The 25106-nt window shown below is 41.6% G+C and overlaps 2 protein-coding genes across 3 annotated transcripts in view; one reads left to right on the forward strand and one right to left on the reverse strand.

The window, feature by feature from the left end:
• mapk8ip2 (mitogen-activated protein kinase 8 interacting protein 2) overlaps nt 1-25106 on the reverse strand; it is a 30974-nt gene that overhangs the window by 3433 nt on the left and 2435 nt on the right. Inside the window, exons 2-13 of one of the 2 annotated variants that reach the window (XM_034588095.1) lie at nt 13544-13649; nt 7689-7922; nt 7493-7571; nt 6956-7057; nt 3916-6163; nt 3611-3819; nt 2588-2663; nt 1478-1650; nt 1081-1190; nt 864-986; nt 283-353; nt 97-195 (exon numbers count right to left, since the gene is read on the reverse strand). In XM_034588095.1, coding sequence (XP_034443986.1) covers nt 97-195; nt 283-353; nt 864-986; nt 1081-1190; nt 1478-1650; nt 2588-2663; nt 3611-3819; nt 3916-6163; nt 6956-7057; nt 7493-7571; nt 7689-7922; nt 13544-13649 — 3630 coding nt within the window. Of the gene's footprint in view, nt 1-96; nt 196-282; nt 354-863; nt 987-1080; nt 1191-1477; nt 1651-2587; nt 2664-3610; nt 3820-3915; nt 6164-6853; nt 7058-7492; nt 7572-7688; nt 7923-13543; nt 13650-25106 lie in introns of both variants that reach the window. The other variant, XM_034588094.1, reaches the window with a different exon arrangement.
• On the forward strand, nt 16457-19467 carry LOC117763167 (gastricsin-like). The gene is made up of 9 exons (XM_034588114.1): nt 16457-16512; nt 16597-16738; nt 16889-17006; nt 17404-17522; nt 17992-18191; nt 18281-18397; nt 18514-18661; nt 18838-18936; nt 19124-19467. The coding sequence occupies exons 1-9, from the start codon at nt 16457-16459 to the stop codon at nt 19277-19279; spliced, it is 1155 nt and encodes a 384-aa protein (XP_034444005.1). The 3' UTR covers nt 19280-19467.

Here is a 25106-nt window from a genome sequence, read left to right on the forward strand (position 1 = left end):
TATGTCGACTCAGACATGATTCCCAGAATAAAAAGATCATTACTGTCTCATGGTATGTGCTTGATGTATAGTAACTGATCTAATGATGTAACTCACCCAACACACTCTGCTACAGGTCGCATGGACTCCTGGGAAACAAACACATGGCAAGCAAATCGGTTCAGCATGGGGTGCTTGGTGATGAAGCCGAAGTAGCTGCAGAGAGAAGGAAACAGCGTGATGCAATCAGTCAGCTGTTCCACCGCAATCTGCAAACAGCACGGCAGAAGCTCGTTTGTTTACCAGTTGTTCCTCGGATGGCAGCCACAGAACGAGATGTTCTTCATCTGGAAGAAGTGACTACATCTGTCGTACTGAAGAGGAGCGAGAGAGGGATTCAAACTCAGATCGTGTACAGAACACATAAATACCAGTTTGCATTCACAGTTTTAACATATTTTATATCTTAAGTTGGTTGATATTACCTTGAAACTTGAACAAGAAATGACTGGGAAATGGGCCAAGAAACCCATAGGATCAAGGATCCTAGATTTATTTTATTTTTTCTTCAACATGGTGAGATCATTTTTGGGTTTTTGGACATTTTCACTGATTTCTCTGAATAATTCATGGATCCTGATATGATGCAGATCCAAATGAAAATCATGATCAAGCAGTTTTAAATGTGGTTTCATAAGGGGACTGTCGGCGGAGGTATGACCTCTACTAAGTGACATGATAGATTAGAGTTTTTTATGTTAAACTCTACTTTACGGGTTAATTCAACATACTTTAAACAAATTGTGGTAAATTGTCAATAGAGCACTAATCCAATATTATTGCATTTTAAAGGAATGACACTTCATTAATTCATTTTTCCATACCTCATCGAGGGTGTCAAAGTCATCCTCCAAGCTCATGATCAGTTTCACTCCCTGCAAGCTAATCTCCAACTCACACAGGGAAGGAGGTCGCACGTGTACCGTCCGTTTCCTCGATATCGCGATCTGAGCAGCGGAAAAACCTCCATGTTAATAAAACATCATTTCAAACATTGCAAACTGTACGTGTACATATTTTTGTGTTTTCCACTTTGCTTACCTTCTGCATGGCAGCACAGAGAATGCCGTTTCCTTGGTGATGAGGTACTTCAACAGACCCCAAAAACTGAACGTTGAAAGTCTCAATCCACGCCGGATTTCTTTTCATTCCTACATATGATGTGGACATACATGCACAACATGAGACTCCTCTGGTATGGAAGTAAATCAGTCTCATCAGATTTTGAAATTTTAAAGCCTTTGAATTTCTAGCACTGAATTTTTTTACGTTGAAATTTGTATTTTTTGCCACTGAATTTCAGTCTTCAAATTTTTAAAGTATAATATTCAACTGCTACAATTCAGTTGAAAAAATTCAGATGCAAAAACTTCCATACTCTGACTTTTCATAATGACACAGGTGAAAAGACAGTGGGTTTATATATCTGTTCACTCACCCAACAACTCCTTAGACTGGCCCATGACCTCATGGGCATAGAAGGCAGGGAAGATACCCTTCTCCCCCGTCCGCATGTTGTAGCCTCTATACCAGTAGTCATCCTCTTCTTCCTCCACGTATAAAGGATCGTCCACATCCAGCTCCAGCTCATCCGCGTGTCTGGGAATGAACCTGCAGAGGGCAGCAGAGAGGCTGAGTAAAAATAATCAAATCACCTCTGACACCATTTGTCCTTACATGGAATCCTTGCAGCTGAGCATCCTATAGACTAGATCCTATAGCATCTATCTGGGTGTCAGGTGATTCCCAGTGGGGAGCAGAGAGAGAGAGAGAGAGAGGAGGGATGAAAGGGCTGACCAGGAACGATAATGGGGTGGAGAGAAAGAGGTAGCTCTAAATGTGGAGACGTGATTACTGACAGTGGGCTGTGGTAAAGCAAATGTATAATTAAACATGCACAGCGTGTTGGTGTATACAAGAAAGGAAAATAAAGCTTTCTCTCTCGTGCACATTCACATACATACAAACACAGATGGTGGTGTTACTGGCAAACCTTCAGCTCTGGAGCCCAGCTATAGTTTGGACATCTACCCACAACCCTGATATAATGAATGATTCCATAATGCTGCATGACAACACATCGAAAGCCATTAAACATTGAAGGGACAGTGATTTAACAACGTATTTAACATTTATACTGATTTCCATGAAACTTGGTGGAAGGATGCAAAGGATATCAGGATTTCTTTTCCATTTTCTTTAACATTGCAAGATATTGTGTTTTTCAAAATTTCCATTCATTTCTCAGAGAGTAAATCATGGATCTTGATGGAAAAATCCCACTCTCCTCTGTCAATTTGAGTTTCCCTGTACTTCAGTTTTGCTGGTTTGTCCTCATTTCTCATCTGTTCATAATGTTTCAGTTTCTCCCTGTGTTGCCTGATTTCTTTTGCTTTCTGTAATGTTTCTGAGGAGGGACTTGGAGTTTGCTTGTTTGGATTAATTACTGCCTTCCTGTTTGGTCTGCTTTTGTTTCTGCCTGTAACACAAAACATAAAAAAAGCTCCCATTGTTGTCCCATGGTTGGAAATGACTGTGGTGGTCTTACCTGTAGACGGCCCTGTGTGTCTGGTCCCTCTCCTCGCCATTGATGGTACAGGAGAAAAGTCCAAAGGATTCTGTACCTACCAAGCAAAGAGACATGAAAAAGCTTTTTGAATTTTCAGAGAGGAGGTCCAAATTAAAGTTGATTGGATATGTCAAAAAAAGAAATGGGGCTCTATGCCTTCTAATGAGCCTTCATTATGCAAATCACCCTTCATTAGAGATACAAATCTTGAAGAGAGAGCACTGATTGATGGTGGTTGTACTGGGAGGCAGAGCCCTCCCATTCATCTTGTGGGATCTTCCTGACATATTTGGAACAAATATAAATGCCTCATGCTGACAGTAATGAGTTAAACTCTGATGAAGAATATTCATCCTAAGGACCATTGGAGGGAGAACTGTACCACATAATGCTAAAAAGCTTTAATATGTCAGATATGTAGTTTCCACTGGCTTAAGTTCAACGTTTTGGGAAATACAGCTATTCACTTTCTTGCACAGAGTTAAATGACATCATTACTCTCCTGTCAGTACAATAAATGAGGTCACAACCAGGAAACGGTTAGCTTAGTTTTGCAAAAACACTGGAGGCAGCAGAAAACGCATCCAACGAATAAATCTGACTGTGAGATTCTTTCTTCATCAGTGACACCATTGAATCTTTCTGTGAGGATGCAATTAACTTTTGGAGCTGATCAAAGGTCAAAATTGCCAGAATAGACATTCATATCTGGAAACAATACAGCTGGGGATCAAATCTAATACTTAAATTGATCAAAAAAGAATTCCCCCATGATATAATACTCATTTTATGAAGTATCTTTGCATCCTATAGGATTTTTAGACCCGACCTGGTGGTTACATAGTTTATGATGATGTGGTATAAATGACGTTATTATGACAAGGGCACTATTACAATAGTGCCTATACTGGTGCGAAGGATGCCTCCATTCTTTATGCTAAACTAACTCTAGCTTCAAACGGACAGAGTCATGACTTTCAAACGGCATCGTGTGGGACTTACTGGAGGAGCGGGAGGTGCTGTTGACGAACACGTTGAGGAACTTCTTGGAGAATGGGAGGTCAGCTTCAGGGGAGGAGTCCTCGGAAGAACTGAGAAGTTCTGACCTCACCTTCTCATCATCTCGACCGTAGCCCACCTCACTCCTTCCCAAAGGCTCGTCGTCACATAGCGTGGAAAGCTCACTGTCATCACTCAGAACAGAGGTGCACCTGGTAGGACAAGATTCGTCAATTTCTATCTAATATCTAATATCAAAATGTAGAAATGTAAGAGTGACATTATATTCTTAGCTTGTCACAGCGCACCTTCTGAGGCTGACTAGCTCCAGCGTAGTATTTTCATCCACCACTAGTGTGTATTTCATGGAGTCATAGGCCAGTTCATCCTCTTCATTCGACGGCCTCAGAGCCAGATCTTTCTCACACAGTGGGAGGTCATGGTCGGATAAACGATGGTCTTGCACACTGGAATCGATGGGCGGTGAACTGTCCAGCTCCAAGTCACTACCTCTGAAGGACTGCTTCCTCAGGCCACTCACGAATGGATAAGAGTCCCCATCGTCCTCCTCTTCGTCATTGTCTGTGGAGTAGGTAAGGCTGAAGCAGCGGTTGGTCTGGGTGGTGGGGATGTCGAGCGTCAGGCTATGTTTGACCTCCGTGATACGCTCAAGAGAGGCTGACGAGCGGCTCGTTGGCCTGGGCTCTGTCTCTCGACCTTCGTCCTTGTCGCTGACCACACTCTCACTGAAACTTGGTGAGTCCAGATCCCTCCTTCCCTCCAGCATCGTCAAGTCGTTATTAGGCTCCTCATCTTCCTCCTGTCTCTTGCCATTCTTCAATGTTTTTTCCATCAAGTTCTTCTCAGAGTCTTTAGTGGTATACAAGGAGCTGAAATCTGCGATTCCTCTCCCATTGTTTGCACAGCGCTCTAAAATAACAGGGGTTGCTGTGTCACCAGTAGAGTTGCTCATATACAGACAGGGGCTTATAACTACTCCTTCTTTTGAAGACTCCACACTTCTTCTTTCTCCAGGCTCCATCCTTTCCATTCTGTACTCTTCACCCTCTTTCTCTTCTTCCTCTGATTCCTCCATCTCTGCTTTCCTCTCTCTGTCCTCATCATTGAAGCCATCTCCCTCTCCAATGTCAGAGGATGGTGAGATGGTGTCTGACACTGACACCTTCCTCTTGAAGCACTCCTCGGGACAGCTGATTGGGTACGAGCCCTCTGAGATCATCCTGTTGACCAAGTTGCTGAGCAGCCAGGGTGAGTCTGAATTCTCACTTAAGTCATCCTCACTTTCTGATTCTGAGTCTCCCTCACTTGTTCCATCGTATTCATCTGAACTTTGTATTAGCCTGGGTCCCACTGGCAGGTAGAAGGAGCGTTTGAAGCTCTCCATGCTGTGGTCTGGTTCTATCTGGAGAACCATCTGTCTGGACAGACTGTCCTCGCAGCTTTGGGCCGGCGGCAGAGTCTCATCTGGGTCAGCCTGGTGCTCGCAGGACAGCTCATCATCCACATTTTGCAGCCCCATCAGAGCTTCACCGTCATCATAAGGCTCAGGGGGTAAGATGGGCGAGTCAACAGGGGATGGTGTAGCCATTGTGGGTGAGGGTAGAGGGGAAGGAGATGGTAGAGGAGATCCTTCTTTGATTGGGTCGGGCTGGCCCAGAAGCAGAGACGCTTTCAGTCCAACAATACCACTGTCCTGCTCCAACTCTGTGTCTGGGTCCAGTTCCTGGTCTGATGTAGGTGAGCTAGCCTCCTCAATGGAGTTGGTGAGATGAGATGAGCGTCCACTGCTACTTTCATCACTGGTAAGGTCCAGCTCTGTCTCTGAAATAGAGGAGATCATGTTGGAGACAACAGGACCTCCACAGGCAAACGCTGCCTCCAGCTCCCCTTCAATGTCAGAGTCAGACCCCGGAGAACTGAGGTCCTTGTCCTGGTCTGAAGTTAAGTATCCCCGCTGGTTCATATCTGCTATCCCTGGATCTGAGGATGGAGAGGTGGAGTCGTTAGCTGCTGCCTCCATGGCAGAATTTGCTTGAGTATCTGTACTGTTGGACTGCTCAAGAGCCTCTGAGTGGCTGGAGGACATATAGCTGGAGAAGGAGACAGGCTCAGAAGGTTCAATGCAGGGGAACTCGATGTATGCTGACTGCTTCTCCTTACACACCATATCATATGTCTCCTTACACATGAACTCCACTTCGAAGTCCTTCTCTAGCTCCTCATCGGTCAAGGGTGTGTCAGCGCCATCATTGGCTCCCATGGGTGCAGTGGATGACAAGCAGTGACTGGTTCCATCTGGGTCTGGGTCATTCTCCGGCTCGATACCTGACTCGCTGGTGATTGTGTAAGTGTCGGTGGCACACCGGTTTGAGTGTTTGTGATTGTGGTGGCTGTTGAGGTCATGGTCCACCTCTGTGTCTGAACACTGGGAGTGCTCGTCTACGGAGGGAACTCTGGCTGTCTGGATCAAAGGGTCAGCTTTTGGCTCAGTGACATCACCGGTGCACGAGTGGGACTTAAGTTGACCGAATGAGCCTGCAACGATAAAAAGGTGGAGAGAAACAAGAAGGGGCGTGAGGGAACAAAAATAGACAATGACATCTGCTCTTCATCTGCTATTGTGCAATTCTCAAATATTTATGATGTTTAACATTTTATTTCTTTTGCATTTTCTATTTATTCTGTTTTTCATGCTTTTACTTTCATATTTTAAGCCTGTTCAGCAATTTCTTCTTCTTCTTCTTCTTAGTTCGGTTTATTGGCTGGTGGCAACCAACGTGAAGGCGCATTACTGCCATCCACTGTGTGTTTCAATATCCTACTTCTTCTTCTTCTTCTTCCCCTGAGTTTGGTTGTTTAAACATGCTATTTAATAAACTTTGACTTTGCTTTGATGTAAAGATTTGGCTGTAAATTATGAAGAGAATGCACAAAGAGAAAGGAGATAGGTCAGAGGACTTGTAGAGGTGAGACATAGCAAATATAGAAAGAAAGAACATAAAGACTAATGAATGAATAGACATGCAAGATGTAGATATCTTTCACAAGTTGATGATGGATGAACAAGTTCAGCAAACTCTTCTTATTTTACTAAAAACACTAATTTCAGTTCCTGATCCAATTTGGTTTGTAAGAATGTTTTGCTGAACTTTTAGTCAAATTCACAGCACCACACAGATGTCAATGAAACGAGCTCTGATCTCGCCCGGTGGGCCTTCTTGTTACCGTATTCCGGCCTCTCGCGCCTGTTGCCCTCACTGTCGCAGAGTAGGGGCCTGTGAGGGGACTGGGGGTTCCCTCCCTCCCCTGTCTGTTTGTGTGGAGTACCTTTGGTCTGAGACCCTGGTGCTTGGGAAACTGGAGAGACTGGGCACTGGCCTGTCACATGGCTGCCATCCTCCAGACATGAGTGAGTTGGAGACAGACGACCTAGAAGAAGAGTAGATATTGTAAATGATTATTATCAATAATCACCAGGCTTCATTTGAAGGCAACAAGAAAATGGAATAAAAAAGATTGTGGCAATTTCAGAAACATGAATATAATTTATATTTATGTAATATATACTTTTTTGTATTTTTTGTTTGCCTCATTTGAGCCAATCAATGTCATTGTATTATATTTTATTATATTACATCATATTATATTGACGGACATTACTCAAGAAGTTGGATCAGGATGAAGTAGTAAAGACAATCAGGAAATTCATCCCTAAGTCAAGAGTTTTCCAGATAAATGAATTATTATTTAACTGATTAACTGTTAATTATCAATAATATATTTATCTTGTAAAAATAATGAAATAATGAAAACATCTCCACTGTCTACACCTGATTTACAATAGCTAACTAATTAGGTACTCACCCTGTGAGGTGGGGTTGCGTAGGGAGTCCTGCCAGCTTCCTTTCTTTGGGGACTGACTGCTGTTGTTGTTAAGAGAATCCTGATAAAAAAGAGAGAGGAAGGTCTTTAACAAGCTTATTGATATTTATTATTTAAGTCTAAACATTATGCATAAACAGTGTTTATGTGTTCGGGAGCAGAGCTTCTGTTTGCTCACCTGCGACACAGCAGTGGTGAGGTTCAGCGTGGTGGGTCTGCTCTTTATAGTGCCAAGGGTAGGGGAGAGAGGAGGGGAGGCAAAGGGGGATTGGGGCGTATCGGGGTCAACCTCTTCATCCTCTTCCTCCTCGTCATCGTCATCTTCGTCATCAATCATCTCAAACTCTTGGAAGTCATCCTGGAAGGAGCAGATCGGGTGGTGCATGTCACTCTTCTCCAGAATGAGGGAATCCTGACCCCAGAAAACAACGAGAGCGACAGAGTTAATGATGGAGAAAGAGGATGAAGTACAGAATGTTTTTACACACACTGATTACATGTCAGATGAAAGATACTTTAATGAAAGCATCCTTTCTTCTGACGGCACAGGGGAAACTAGTATGTAGTGAGCAAACACAAAGGATAAATAGCTGCTACCTTGGATTCACTACACACTTCTTTCTATTTCATTTAAAAAGTTGCCAAGAATGAGCCTGTCTGAGAATGAAAAGAAGTAGGAGAGCACAGATGGACGACATGGCAACACAATGTTTGACACATATACACACTAACCCTGTATCTATGTACTTTATGATTTTTAGTTTAACCAGTTAGCCATAACTACCCCAACAGTAGACCTCCGCTAAGGCTAAGGCCCTTTCTTCCCACGTAAAAGAAAGTTAGAAAATGTCCTGAATTCCAAAATTCAGTAGTAGTTTTTGCGAAACCCTTTAAAATAACAATCAAACGCTGATATAAACAACTTCCTTGGTGGAGGTAAAACGTGACATCACACTCTCTACGTTAGTAAAAGCCGCCACAGCATCAGTATCATAAACTGCATCCTCACCCTCACATACATTTGTGTTGGTGGGTTTGTTTGAGCATCTTGTTCTTACTTTAAATGTAATTGACAATTCAAACATCAGGATTGATTCATCTGGTTTGCAGTTTGAACAGCGCTGCAGTTTCTGTGCCGTCGTTTTAATGGACGAATCAAAGCTCATCCTCTCACCGTGCACGAATCTGCTGACTCCCAACGCATCCACTTTACGCCACAGCACCAGAAATCAACACTCAATCTATTACCCAGAGAGCACACACGAATATTCAAAGTCAAATCTATTTTTTCCTGTGATTGAGCCGGGAAGACGTGTTTTGAAAAGTTGGCGACGTAGATCATTATTTACAGCTAGTTCACAACCTACTGTCAAGCCTCACTATGCTGTTTCCCCACACCAGCCCATTATAATCCATCACTTGGGCGCTGTGACCTATAATATGACGGTGTAAACACATCCTGCGATCCATCAGCCGGGTTATGAAAATGCCACATCTGCTTGGGAGAATAATCGGCGCCGTCAGGAGACGTTCTGCGAGGCCGACTGTCGGACAGGCGAGCTCGAAGAAAAGAGAGAGAGAACTATAAAAAAGAGTTGTGTCATGGCGAGAATCGATGCCCATGGTCTGCAGTTCCCAAGGGCATCCCATCCGGCTCTGTGGCTGTCGCCCAGCAGCCTCATACAAGCATGTTCTCCTGCTGGCAGGGGAAGTGAAAGAATTTAAAACCTCTCACAGACTCGCAAGCATCAGAGAGCGCTAATGTATTATATGCAAATGAAGTGAGTCTGAAGGCAAACTGGTATTACTTGTATTGCACAAATACACTCAGACCCATACAAACTGTACTGATCCGAATAACACCCATATTACCTGCACCAAGGAGATTATGTTTTCCATTTCCATTTGTTTAATGGTTTGTTTGTGGGCTTTATTATGAAAAAAACTACAGGACAGATTACCATGAAACCTGATTTATTGCGAGCAAGGGAATTGTTTTCTCTTGATTTCTCACAGAATACTTCATGGATCTTGTTTTTTAACAATCAGGCATGTTTAGGGGACTGTTCTTTATTAGTGTGTCCAATGGTGCAGTTTCAAATAGAAATCTGGATCTAAGGAATTGAAATGTGGTTTCATAAGGGGACTTTGGTGGAGGTATGTACTCTACTGAGTCAAAGTTACTTAAATGTCCTGTATACGGCTCATTTGTTGTCAGTTCTGCTCTATTACAGCAGCTCAATAGAAAATGTCTCAGGATCAGGAGGTAGACTCAGTCTTCAATGAATCCGAAGGTTGGTGGTTTGATCCCTGGTTCGTTCGGTCCACGTGCTGAAGTGTCTTTGGGCAAACTACTGACAAACACACAAATTTCCAATGAAGTACCATTAGTGTTTGTGGTGTAAGTGAAGCACTGTTTATTTTATGCTCTATGAATTACCGGCCATCAGTCCATTACAGGGCGAACAACCAACCTTTCTCTCTTTCACACCTAAGGTCAATTTAGTCTACGATCAACCTCAATCTGCATGTCTTTAGACTGGGAGGAAGCCAGAGTACCTGGAGAAAACCTTCATAGACACGGAGAGAACATGCAAACCCCACAAAGAAAGACCTCAAACTGGGATTCAAACCCCTTCTTGCTCTGAGTTAACGTGCATTTCACAGCACCACCGTGGATATCAGACCATATACAATCCATTAACCATTTATTGAGCAGTGCCTTTGCATGCTGCTCAGTTAGCAGAGAAATATTACAGTGACAATTAGAAGATGAAGGCAGAGCAACGTTTTGATCTCTAATGAGCAGAGCACAGGCTGGTTCAGCATGTCTAATTCTGTATCTACTGACTGTGCTGCTGCTGCTGCTGCTGCTGCTGCTGCTGCACATCACCGAACCGTGAGATGGCAGCATCACTGTACAGCACCGCCCTCAGCAGCCGAGGGAGCTGAGGCTTCAGGTCGGACTGTTTGGGAATCTTGGTTAATAAGATGATCAGCTGACTGAGAGAAACCGAGAGCAGGATCCTCGGGCAAAAATTGGCTTCACGGCTTTGTGGGGGATCGTAAAATCTCGGAGAAGAGAAGTAGAAGCAGAGAGTTAGATAGCAGTGGGTCAGAAAACTAAAAAGGATAGTGGTTCCAAGCATTCTCGCTGACTAGTACACAACAGTTTATTGACCACGTTTGCAACGCTGTCCAAATAGAGTAGATATGATGGTTTTCTGATCCTTAATGACCTTTAATGAGACCATGTTGCCTTTGTTCAGCTGAGGAGTTTTTTTTATATTGTGGAGGCTGTCTATGTCGTGCATAAAATCACTGGTGCATCGCTGGGCATAATTTATTTTGTTTTTATTGTACAATTAAAGCAATTGAAACAGAGTTAGTTTGCAGCTAATTCGCATGTGTTGTCCCTAGGCAGTTAAAACAGGAAAATAAAGAAATAATAATACCCTTGAAAGTCCTGAGCAGTATTGATTTAGTAGATAACTCCTACAAACGTACATTACAAAATCACCAACACTGCAAAAATATCTCCACATTTATTTTTGTCTGTACAATACAATGTGCCCAGTTAAATCAAATGTAGCTTATAATGTGTTTTAGCTTTGTGCTGGAATTTATGACAGATGCAGATTTGTCTCCCGTTAATGGAGACCCCCTGGTGAGTGATGGCCTTCCACCTGACCCATGTGGGTGCTAGTGGTCTTCACGAGATGAAGAGGAATCAGAGGGAAAACGAGGCAGAAGCCGCAGGGACAAAAGCATGTGAACTTGTTATGTTTCTATGCTGCGGGGGGGGGGGGGGGGGAATTAAAGCCAAATGACGTGTGAAAACACATTGATAATCCTGATCCCCAGATAGAAAGGAAGGACTGAACTAGACCTGCAGAGACATTTTTGACCTTTGGCCTGAAATGACCATTTGCAAAATGAGACATTGATTGTGAGCGATCTTTAACTGCCTGCCCTCTGCTTCAAATGATAGATCAAGCTATTTTAAGGCATGGTGCATGTGTGTGTGTGTGTGTGTGTGTTTGTGTGTTGTATGCTTTCACATCCCATAACGAATTGGAATTAATCAGAGTTGGGGATTGGGGCCGGAGGATAATCCCACTGTTTAGATTGGCTGATCCTCGGGAACATCAAAGACATGCTGTCCAGTATGAACGAATCTCACTGACACAAAAAGCAAAACCATCAGCAGAGTTCAGAGCACGAAGGAGGCTGACGAGCTGACAAAGTGTCACAAGCCCTACTGATGCAGGCAAAGTCAAACACCATGTGAAATACCCTCTGCATAAAGCTCTGTCTCGCTTTTTTCCCTATGATGTTCAAACATGCAGCTCAACGTGTCTCCAATCCATCGCATGTCAGCAAGATTTCCTCCTCTGGGCAATAATGAAACATAACGAGGGCCGACACTCTCTCGGCCCTGTGCTTTCTCGAAGTGAGCAGTCAGGGCCTGTGCTGATGTGTGTCTGATGTGTGTGACTGCATGTGGGAGGCAAAGAGGTGAAAAGGGGCACTGATGCCTGGTTTACTACTGTACGACCTCTCCGGCATGAGAGGGGAAAAGACGACTATCTAAAGTCGCACTCCCTCGGGGGGTCTTTCAACATCCTATCAAAAAAAAACACAACATCATTGCTACAGAAGGGCTTTGCTTGCCATCCATAATGTGTTTTTGTTGGTGGATTAAAGTGGAGGGAGCGAAATATCCAGCACAGATTTATGCCGAGAGCTAAACCCTCAGAGCCAACCATGCCTGAGCTAAATCACCTCGGCGGAGAAGAGCAAAAGGGAGAGGGAGAAAAGCCGGGGAAGGAAATCTGTCTGGGGGAGGAAGGGGTGGAGAGGTGGTAGAGAACAAGGGAGGAGGGAATCTAAGCTCTGTCTCCAAGCAACACTCTGCATAGCAGGGAGGGAAGACATATCGGAGGGAGGGAGGGAAATACGGAAGGAGGGAAGGAGGAGGATGTCTCTGCATAGCAGCAAACTGCACTGGGTCACCCACCCTCTGCTGCAGCTGTGGCTCCACGCCACCAGCATAAAACATTTACATCCAACAGGATGGAGAGCGAGAGGGCGAGGCAGGGGAATGAGATAATGGTTCAAAATGTGTAATTAAAGTCTAAGGTGGTCAGACATGTAGGATGATGCTTTGAATGTCTCAGTTATTTGCATATATTTCATAACACAGTGATTTGAGTAGGACGCTGAGAGGAAGTGCTGCTTAGAGTCAATGAATGTATGTGTGGCTCAGATCCAGCGTGAAATGATGCTTGATAATGATCTGTATGATCTGAGAGAGCTTTAGAAGAATCTTCCTGTTAACACATTATCCAGCTCGCCATCGTTCTACCATCACCCTCAGGTGGTTTTTAATCCACCATGATACTGTAAATTGAGACACGAGCTGTTGTCTGTGGAATCAGTAAACATTATATTCAGCAAACAGTGAATGACACATTAACTTCTGTGAGTGAAAAACAGCTGATTTCAGTGAAAAAAATATATGTTTGAAATATAACCTGACTGACAGGAGTATAATTATACATGTAAGATATGTTCATGTTTAACTTACGCACCTTGTTACTGTGTTATTATTATTTGTATCATTATTATAAAAATCTGACGTATATAAATGGGCCAAAATTTATATTTTTTTAAAAGAATTTTGCAATGATGCCTATATGAATACTACAAATAAATAAAAACTCAAACTCAACCAAATATATAGAACCTGATTTAAGAGAACAAACACATTTTTATATATAAATGCAATTTTCTGCATTTACTGTATATTAAAAGTTTTTATATCAGTGCATATCAGCAAGTAGAGATACCTGTGATGTCTGTGAAAGGCTCGGCTGATATCATCCGCCAACTGATAAAGCGATCATATCTATAACTCCCCTATAAAGTTTATATAAATGTAGATATTATATACAAGTTTTTATGTTGACATATTAGAGACACAACTCAACAAATGGGTAAAATATCAATGAAAGGAACAAGCAGCCTCACCTTCTCGTAAGGATCAGAGTCATAGTTGAGTCCAATCCCACAGTCATCTGTAATTTCGGAGAGATCTTCATCATCAAACTCCTCCAGGCTGATGTCATGGGATGGCCTGGAAACACATGAGAGAGACGCTCACTACATGACGTAAAAACAGAACGCTGATATAATATATGATATAATATGTCTGTTTCACCAGTGGACGCTCCAGAGGGGAATTTCTCATTGATATATGCCCACACACGGAGCCCTGATCTCAGGGAAACCTACTGTAAGTGATGGCCTGTCATGTTCTAACTGGGTCTCAGTCTCGTATACTGGAACCCACACACCTCAATCTTCTCTTCTAAAAAACAGACACATAAAAGTGAAATGAAATACTTCAAATTAAGTTGATTTGACTGTTAGCTGTGGGTGTAATGTACAAGTTGTAGGTGAATTATTGATTGTTGCCTTTTTTTTTTTTGGTAAAGTTTCCCAGCTGCCATTTACAGCTCCATCACATTACAGCAGGACGTGTATATGTCTTTGTAATGAGCCGTTCTATTGCAAGTTTGTTGATGAGGCTCTATCTTATCTTTGGCCCATTAGTTTCAGCAGCCTCTTGCTTCTACAGCAGCAGGCTCACAATGTCTGGAGGTAAATGCTGCATTGCAGTTTTCCTGCTATGGAAAGGACACTCGACATATTACGTATGGTTGCAAGCTTACATCGCACACACACACACACACACACACACACACACACACACACACCCACACACACACACACACACACACACACATACACACATGTGTATATATATATAGGGGTGTTATCTATCTACACAATGTCAAAGGTACCGGGTAACAAATGAGGATGTGCTGAAGCATCTAAAAGTGAAACAAAGAAGGTGAAAAGCCTCAGAAGTCTGAGTGTCCCCATGCTGCTGGTGTGCTTTAATGCACAGCAAGGTGCTACTGACAGAAAATAATGGGAACAGATCAATAAAAGGGTAAAAATGTGTTTTACAATCAAAGTTTCAAGTGTAAAGAAGAGTTAATTTGCAAAAAATTATAAACAAGTCATTCTCAACACACAGCTCATCCTGAACCTCAATGATGTTTTGTCACAGCAGCTGTTATTTGCCACTCAGGAGAAGTTTGCTTTCCAGGTTTTATGCCAGAAGCTTTTTTCTGTCAGAAAAGCTTTCGGGCTCTTCAGGATAAAAAGCAGCAGAATCTGCGTGCGACTTGTAAACAGGTTGTGGTGGATGAATGGGTCAAACACTTTCATCCAGGACACTGGGGTGTACAAATCCTGTAATATCTGTTTGACTTTGTTTCTCACAAGAAGCCTTTAAGGTAATGCCAGTGCTGAACACAACCTGGTACATGTCTAATAGTACGTGGTCTGGGTCTCAGCAACAAAATAAAACATTACCTCTGACACATTGCCAACTGGAGGTGGTGCTCACAGAGCAAATGAAACAACATACTGAGTTACACTGGGCAACAAGCAGGACTTACACTGTGAAACAATGGGTAACACTGGATACTGAGGGAGACTTAATACAGTTAAACACTGAATAACAATAACTAATGTTTCCAGGGGAGTGCACTTCCTGAATTAAACAAACCTGTGTCAGACTTTCAGCTCTGTGAGTCAGGTCTGCAGTGAGCTTGCATGATCACAACTGTAGTATCTCTTAAACTCTCTTAAACAAAACGGCTTTATTCTCTAATGACCCTGTGAAGCTCAAAACACTGGTTTGTACAAGCTCAGGAGTGTAGTTGTCTGGCAGCGATTTTCCAAGATATGATCTTATAAATGTTTAATATTTGCCCATGAATGGGTTGTTTTTTCGTTGCAGTTTTTAACACTTTACACTTGTTAAATGTTAAATATTGCACATCCACTACAGTACATGTCTTTTCTTCAACCCCAAAGAATAAAATGTTCTTTGTTTTTTAAACAAAAACTAATAACATAACTTTTTTTATTAATCTGAAAAATATAATATAATAACAAACATTGTATGATGTATGAACAAATCTAATCTTAATTTTATCAGAGGGAAGAAAATGCTATCAAATGTCAACATATTAAAAGTTATGATAAGCTGAAGAGCACAATAAGGTTTTGATAAAACTGTGTGGTTATGATATAACACATTGATTTTCCATTAGTGGAAAAATGTTGTCACCTACAAACTATTAAACTTGACCTTGCTGTTGATATATATTTAAATAATCAAATAAAACTGTTCTAAAGTGGCATCTCGAGGATTTAGTACAGAATAGAAACAGAAAACCTATATTGTCATTGTATCGCACAAAACAGAATTAGGGTTGCCTCCCCTGGTCGGAGCAAAGAATTTAAATAACGAATTCATAAAGTGAAAAAGAACACAATTCAAAGTATAACACCGAACTGCAGAGCAAAGAGCCGCTGCACTCGTGTGTGCCACCATCTTGGTCGTCATCACCGAGAGCATGCAGACAATTTCAGAGAAAACAACAATGAGTTCTTATTACAAATGGTTTATATGAAATCACGATATCGATAAAAAACTTAGCTCAATCAGCATCAAGAAAAAAAGACAGAAGCGGTTTCTGTATTATAAACATGAGACTTTTAAGTGATGAACCAGAGTTTTTTACTACCCCAACTGAAAAACTGTTTACTATGTGGTTGTTATATAATATATCTAATTAGGACGTCTTTTTGTCTACGTTTGTGCAGCATAGAGTGTTGCATGTACAAATAAACTGTGCAGCTGTAGAAAACAACTCTGAGGGTCACCCTGTCTTAACTGATACGACTGAAATTTCGATAAGAGCCGGGCTGATATGGGACCACACAGGCGTATATATAAAGTCTGTTCAGATCCGAGCTGAGTCGTATCCACCCAGGAGAGCTGTGTGTACAGGAGGGATCATGAAGTGTCTCGTTGCTGTTCTGGTCTGCGTCGTGCTTGCAGAGGGAATCGTCAAGTAAGGAATCTGTATTTCCTAATTCTAACTTCAGAATTCTAGCATGAGAAGACTTTAAGGTTTTGCTTCCTTCTTCTTCCTCAGGATCCCTCTGCAGAAGCACAAGTCGATGCGCGAGGCCCTGAGAGAGAAAGGCATCGAGCTGCCGTACCAGGACCCGGCTCTCAAGTACCAGGACAATGAGTTTGCTGGCTCTGCCAACATGTACATCAACAACTACGCTGATGTGAGAACGCCTGGGTTTACACCACTTTTGCATAATTTACACCCCCAAATGAAAAAGAAAAGGTGTTCTGAAACTAATCGATGTGTTTAACCCTAACCCTTTTTTATTGTGCTCCCCTCTATCTGTAACTCCAAACAATGTGTTGTCCAGACCACCTACTACGGAGCGATCAGCATTGGAACACCCCCTCAGTCCTTCCAGGTGCTGTTTGACACCGGCTCTGCCAACCTGTGGGTTGACTCCATCTACTGCAACACTCAGGCCTGCAGTGAGTACAAACCTACAGGATTTACACTATAAATCCTCATCTGTCACGTTCCTCAGAACATACTGCATGTGAAGAACATCTCCGGAGGACTTAAAGGTTCAGTGTGTTAGATTTAGGTAAAAGGAATCTATTGGCAGAAATTGAATAGGAAATAATCCTAGTGATGTTTTCACTTGTGTGTTTCATCTAAATTGTACAAATTGTTCTTTGCCCTAGAATGAATATTTACATTTTGATATTTAGTGTAATTACAGGCATGCAAATCCAAAAGAATAAGTGACTACTCTAATTCAAATTCAGCTCTTGACTTCTAATGCGAATATGAAAAGGCTCTGCTATAGACATAAGGACAGCTTCAGAGAAATGGCTGCAGAAATCATCCAGATCTATTTTACAGACGCACACACCAAGTTCAACCCCCAGCAGTCGTCCACCTACTCTGCCAAGGGTCAGAACTTCTACCTGCCCTATGGAGCTGGAAGCCTGTACGGAACATTTGGATATGACACTGTCAATGTAAGTCAAGACATCGAGAACAATCAGTTCAACAAAACACAAGTATGTGAATGGTTACCATGTTTTTCATTCACTTTTAGCAGACTACACAGGACTGAGTCATACTGAGACAGACTCTCACCAGGGAGCAGGTGTACATGTGTTGCCCTGCAGCAAAAACATCCCTGAGTTTTAAGTTGGTCAGACTTGCATCATGTTGAAAAGTGTTTATACACAAAGATCAGTGCAGCGGTTTTATGTGTATTAAGTATTGAACTTGTATTTTAAAGTAAATATATGGATTTTTACACATAGGATACTCAGCGAAGTCTTAATAATATAATAATATAGAATTAAAATAATAATTATAATCTTGGAGTAAAATTAACAGTGGCCTACCTTATTCAAAATGCTCCACATTGATTATGTATATGTACAATCTTAAATTTGCATCTTATAATGGATCTTATTGCTGGTTCTGGACCAATAGGTTGGCGGGATTGTGATCAACAACCAGGAAATTGGTCTGAGCACAAACGAGCCCGGCCAGAACTTCGTGGTGGCCAAGTTTGACGGCATCCTTGGCCTGTCCTACCCCTACATCTCTGCCGGAGGAGAGACCCCCGTCATGGACAACATGATTTCTCACAACCTGCTTGATGCCAACATATTCGCTTTCTACCTGTCTAGGTAAAACTGATAAAATAAGACTTTTATTGTTCGATACACATTCTCTCCTCATAAGGAGCTTGCAGCTGAGTTTTGGTTGTGTGGTTTAGGGGAGGACAGCAGGGCAGTGTGCTCTCTTTCGGAGGAGTGGACACCAGTCTGTACCAGGGCCAGATCTCCTGGACCCCAGTGACCTCGGAGACCTACTGGCAGATCGGTATTCAAGGGTCTGTGCTTTTCAACATTTTATCAACATAAATCAATCTTCTGTTTTTATCGAGAAGTTAGTTCACTGATATTTGTGCAAGAAAAAACAACTTTGGGCACATGCTTCGTCCCACAGATTTGAGATCAACGGTCAAGAGACAGGCTGGTGCTCTCGGGGCTGCCAGTCCATTGTCGACACTGGAACCTCCACGCTGACAGCTCCAAGCCAACTCCTGCCTTACATCATGCAGGCCATCGGGGCCCAACGAAGCCAGTATGGCCAGGTAAGACAAGCTGAGGGACAGACAGGCAAACAGACACTCACTCACCCACAAAGCAAAAAACAATCAGAGAGTAAGCCGCTGTCATTATTTCCCTGTTTGTATGCTGCACCATTTACATTCACATATCTGCACATGAAACCTCTCACACACTCTCTCTTCGTTGTCCTGATCTCTAGTACATGGTGGACTGCAGCCAGGTCAACAACCTGCCGACTCTGAGCTTTGTTATCAGCGGTGTTGCCTTCCAGCTTACTCCTTCTGCTTACATCATCCAGGTAAGTTACTACATTCATGTCTGTGGAGATTCATCCAAGTCATGATATATCCTTAGATTTACCACATTCTTGCAAGCATGTATCTGTGTGGGTTCATACACCCTTAACGTGCATGCCATGTTTTATTGTTTGTGTGTGTACATGCAGTAATGTGCCAATTTCTTTTCTCCGCCTCCCATTAAAACAGGATGGATCCCAGTCCTGTTCAGTGGGCATCACCCCCACCTACCTGCCCTCTCGTGATGGCGAGCCCTTGTGGATCTTTGGAGACGTGTTCCTCAGAGAGTACTACTCCGTCTATGACCGCACCAACAACCGTGTCGGCTTTGCTTCAGCTGCCTAAGTCTTGTTTGGACAATATGGGTTTATTTCAGTTAACATATTTGTTAGTGTAAATTTACACCACAAAATGTAGCACTGTAAGTCTTTTAAATCTTCAGATTGGTGTAGAAAGGTCTTGACAAACATACCCTGGTTAGAGCTGTATATTCAGAAAAGAAAGGAGTTTGATGGGAAAATGAAATTACATAATTATCAAGCAGAATAAAGGTGAAAATCACAGATTCAAGAGTGTGTGTCCAATTACTTCTTACGACAAATGGTGATTTTAAATATCATACAATCCAGGCACATACAAAGACTACTCTAGAAAAAGCTAATCAATAAAGGGGCAGCGTTTAGAAGGATCTATCGGCAGAAATTGAATATAATTATCGTTTTTTTTAATGTAGAATCACTTGAAACTAAGAATCCTGTGTTTTTGCTATCTTAGAATGACCCTTTGTATCAACATTGGGTGTGGGTTCTCTTCCATGGAGTCCACCATGTTGCACCACCATGATTCTACAGTAACCCAGAATGGACAAACAAAACACTGGCTCTAGAGAGGGCTTTTCATAATTTTGACATTACCTGAAAGCTAAAGTAGATTCTCCTACCCACTTAAGAAGGGAAGGGGGAGGCGAGTGGTATTCACGTGGTTGTAATGTGCATCCTCACCTCTAGATGTCACTAAATCCTACACACTGACCATATAAAATGGTTTTATATTGTACTTTGCTGAACTGTAGTTGCCATTGGCGTCACTGCAGTCTGACAACCGGTGCCAGATACAATATATAATTTAGTGCAAAATGACACCAACCTCCAAAACCAGAGTGTGGTCTGTGGGTGTGATTAGAGCATCAGAACTGTTGCCACAATGGATACACACACACACACACACACACACACACACACACACACACACACACACACACACACACACACACACACACACACACACACACACACACACACACACACAGAAGAGCCTGTCTTAAACCTGGAGCAAGAAGGTCACTAATGAGCTTCTCGACTATCCGAACCTTCAGGGAATCTTCGCTTGTATGTGTGTGTGTGTGTGTGTGTGTGTGTGTGTGTGTGTGTGTGTGTGTGTGTGTGTGTGTGTGTGTGTGTGTGTGTGTGTGTGTGTGTGTGTGTGTGTGTGTGTGTGTGTGTGTGGTTCAGAATGGAAACACACCACATCAACGCAGCTGTAATCCAAGGCAGCTTGTCACCACCACACAATACCTCACGTTTGTTTTGGATGAGGAGTTAGAGAAACGGAAGCTTATACGAGAAGGAGCTGCGATCAAGTCAGGAAGACGAGAATCCTCAGCATGTTGTTCAAGAGAATAAAAAATCTGTGTTTCATTACACAAAGCAATTTTCATTGTGAAAAGAAGCAGTGCAACAGATTTGGGTCCAAAGTACAGACTCGAGAGGCTTTTAATGTTGTTTGTGATGGTTTAATTTAGAAACTAATTGTGCTAATGTCTTAAAATGGACGTGGTAATGATTTGCTTACACAAAGAAGCACATGAAGTCAGTCATCCAGAGTCAGTGTCCCTGTCACTCTGGATAATCCCACAGAACACGCTCACAATGTCTATCCAAGATTATTTCATGGGTAGAAAGTACAATAGTGTCAATCAGAACTGATCCCCAGTGACACTACAGACACTAGAGTGACAGTGTTTCCGAAAAGAGATGGTACTGGTGAATTATCACAAAGGTCATTTTACAATGCTGTGAGCAACTTAAAATAAATGAATTCGGTGCCACAGTGTTTGGGTGGAGATGGTTTCCTCAAAATCTGGATGAATACAATTAAAACATAGAAGCTTGGCTTCATAACAGCCGTACACACTTGGAAGGATTTGCTCTTTAATTTTATCTGTCCTCTGTTTTTCATTTATTTTCCTTTGGTCATTGTCTGGTAACCTCTGTGACTTCCAATTCTCGACTCCATTTTGTTTGTGTGCTTATCAGTTTTGGTTCTCCTCTGGCCACACACACACACACTGACACACTCACACTCACACACACACACACACACACACACACACACACACACACACACACACACACACACACACAGAAATACTACATCAAACTCCAGTTTTCCATTCTCCTACTTTCTTATTTTATCTTACAGGAGATGTGCTGTGTCCTTTTCTGAAATGTTCTGCAGTTTTAATTTCAGAATCAATATCATATAAATATAAAGTGAGATTCAGTCACTATTGCAGTGTTTGCATTATGTCCATGTCCCTGTTTGATGTTTAGACAACGTGCAAGTGAGCGTGCAGTGCCTGTCACAGCGCATTGTGTTCTGCTTGCTTCTTATCCAACACTCTGACACCCTGCATCCAGCATCCAGTCCATCTCTGCTTGTGATCGTTCTTAATAATTCGGATTTGAAGCTGAGGCTTTGAAGCAGAGGAGAGAAACATCAAATTCTCTTCCACAGTTTTAAGCTGATTTAAATCAAATCTTACTGGAAGAAAAGTCCATGTCTGAATTGAGAACACACACAGTTAATATGGACTATGGTGTAACCCAAGCCAGTGTCCTGGGACCTTTGCTGTTCTCAATCAACTTAGATGTCAACCGCTATGCTGACGACACACAGTCCATGAAGCCGGATGACCCAAATATGCTGAAACTCAATTCCAAACTGACTGCAATCCTGTTTTTGCTAAACTGCAACACGACCACAAGAACTTTGACCAAAACTGCCTTTTATGATTTGTGAAATATTACAAAGGTGAGACCTGAGCTGAGCCAGCAAGATGCTGAAAATGTCCTTGTCTAGACGACTGTCCAGCTCTATGCACTGGCTAATCAAAAGCAGCCATTAAAGGACTACAGACAATTCAGAATGGGTTTTAACCAAAACCAGAATTAGGGCTCATATAACTCTAGTTTCAGACAAGGTCTCTGGAGCTTTCAGAATTGATTTCAAAGTCTGTCTCTTACTTTTTAAAGTGATCTTATAACACTATATTGTTCTATGATCAGCCTTGATACTTAAGATCCTCCACAGTTGCACTTTTAACTATTTCCAAAGTTGCAACAAAACTTTTAGCCTCTATGCTGCAAAAAATATGGAACACTTTAAATATTAGACTTAGTGGACAGTTTTCAATGACAACTGATATACCCCATAACTCACAGCTTTTTGTTATTCAAGTTAATTGCTATTTCTTTTTCATAAATAGTACTAGAACCCTTCATGTGTATGTATCTGGATCTAAAGAACATGCAGGAAAAGGGTCAGTCTCCATCTATTCTAGTGGTGACATGCTGAGAGAGAATCCTACCACAAGAAAAGCAGTCAGCACAAAATTACCATTCACTGATGCTGCTCATGTTGCTGCAATGACACACCCAACTGCCACCAGTGAGAGTTTTGTTCTACATCTCCTCGTCTCCTCTCGCTCTTTCTTTGCGTTTCTCTCCTCTCCTCTGTCAGATTGAAAACAATCTCTCCTTCTCACATTCGTTCTGACAATTTCTCTTTGTCACAAGTTCACAAGTTCACCTAACTGTCTCATTGAGTTAGGCTTTATTTTACTTTTAACAGGGTCGAGTTTTAAAGCATCTACACAATGAATCATTTTAGAGCTGCAATAAAAAATCAATTCTCTTCAAATGTATTAATTTTCATGATCAGTCGATTTTAACAATCAATAAAGTCTAGCATTTGATGATTCCAGTTTCTGAAATTCCAGGAAGATGTTTAGATAAACTCATTATCTTTTGGGTTTTGGAAACGAGATATTCGAAAATGTCAACTGATATTACATCAGATATTTTATAGACTTTATTGAAAAAACAACAACTTACTAATGTTGAAAATGATCACTGGTTGCATCCAGTCAATGGTCAGGATACTTAGAATATCAAGCAAAGCAAATATGTTAAAATAAAATGCATATGTCTAAAAAGCAGAATAGTAGATTTATGTATTTAAAATTTGACACGAGACAAAATTGGTCATTTTGATTTCTTTCCTATAGTTGTTACGCTGAGAGGAAATGAAAAGGACACTCTATTCACGATACTAAAAAAGATTCAAGGAGAATCAATGATGCCACGATGAAGCTGCCTTTGACTTTATTTATTGTTCCTATGTGAAAACCATGAGCACCTGCTTCACAGTGACATCATCTTCAGGGACAGTTGATGTGGTTGTCACTGAGTCATTAAGATCAATTTCCCAGGCTTTTCACCCACCATCAGTCTCCAGTAATACTACACACAAACACCCGCAGGCACACACACACACACACACACACACACACACACACACGTATGAGTCATACATTTAACCTAATGAAGCACTCTCTGTTTTCTTTGTCAGATCCAAACCTGGAAGATCACGCCATTTTTAAATTGAGATGATGCATCGGTTTGCTCTTTGAGGAGGACTTGGCCGGATTTGTATTAATGAAGTCATCAGATGTGAGTGAATGCTGCAGATTGGTGGGAAATGTTCACATGTTGATGGGAAAACAATCTCTTGGACTGTGTAAATATAACTTATTTCCTCATTGTTGAATGGAAAAACAAAGCTATGGCAGCTGTGAAGATTTGACGGATGAAAACATGGCAAGAGGAAATATAAAACCACCATGAGGGAGACAGGATGGGGGGGGGGGGGGGGACGCTTAAGCTAGAATGAATCTGTATTTGATTTAAGCCTCTTACCCCATGGTAACCATACCCATCATCACCCAGCTCCCTCCCTCTGCCTCCTCCAGCAGCCTTCAAAGAGTCAGAAGGCAAAAGTGGAACATCGACTGCTCACCATATGAAATTCAAAATGAGAGGGGTAGAGGAGGTGGAGGCTGATAAATCTGTCGAAGTAAAAACCCAGAAAATACTGAGGAGCTGGAACCAGCACGTTTTGCTCCTTTTGCTTAAGAAATTACTTAATTAATCTATTATATCAATTTTATTTTTGTATTGTTAAATAATTGATTCTTTGACTGATAATTGTAACTCGTAGAATTTGCTTTCCTCAGTTGTATATGACCGGATTTATAAATAACCTAACCATAGCTCTGGTTTTGTCAGATCTGTGAATGCAAATTAGTACATGCTCTATATATTCTATTTATATTTATTCTAGTTCAATGTGAATGTTTTATACGTTTTGAAATAAAGATGGAAACTGTCATAAATTGATTTGTTGAACTCAGACCTTTTTAAAACTGGATCCAAAATGGAGCCTATACCATAGAGGGGATTTTTAGTTTCATTTAGCCTAGTGAACACGTTTTATTCCTACCTAGAAAATGTGGATGGTTTTCATTTCTGCAAAATTAAGTCAAATTGAGCATTAATGTTTCCATTTATTATGTTCATCCTATTTATATGGACCCATGTCACTTAGTTGAAGCTGAAAGGAAGAGTACATTCACATTTTACTTTGGCAACAGAGGACAAATGTAATGTTAAATGATTAGTACCGAGGCATACAGCATGTATCTGTGTAAATGCTTGTATTTTCAGTGGGGAGAGTGCGTCCTCTGTTCAGGAGAAATTACAGTCAGTCATAAATTTCTGCTGCTCTGGGAGAAACCAGGCTCTCTTAAGGATTATGTTGCCCATTGGAAACTAAGGTTATGTAAAACAGATTACTGTCCCACATCATCACAATGCAGGTGGTTTCATCCATGAATCCATGAATCAGTCACACATAGAGATGAGACACATAAACATTTAAATGAGGAGAGCATGGATATAAATAAAAAAGTTAGTGAAAAAATAAATCAACAAATGCACTTTTATTTCCGTGTTCCAGATATAAGTATTTCAATATGATTTATTAGAATTTC

Source organism: Hippoglossus hippoglossus, chromosome 6 (genome assembly GCF_009819705.1).
Source record: "Hippoglossus hippoglossus isolate fHipHip1 chromosome 6, fHipHip1.pri, whole genome shotgun sequence".
NCBI classification, from domain to species: Eukaryota; Metazoa; Chordata; class Actinopteri; order Pleuronectiformes; family Pleuronectidae; genus Hippoglossus; species Hippoglossus hippoglossus.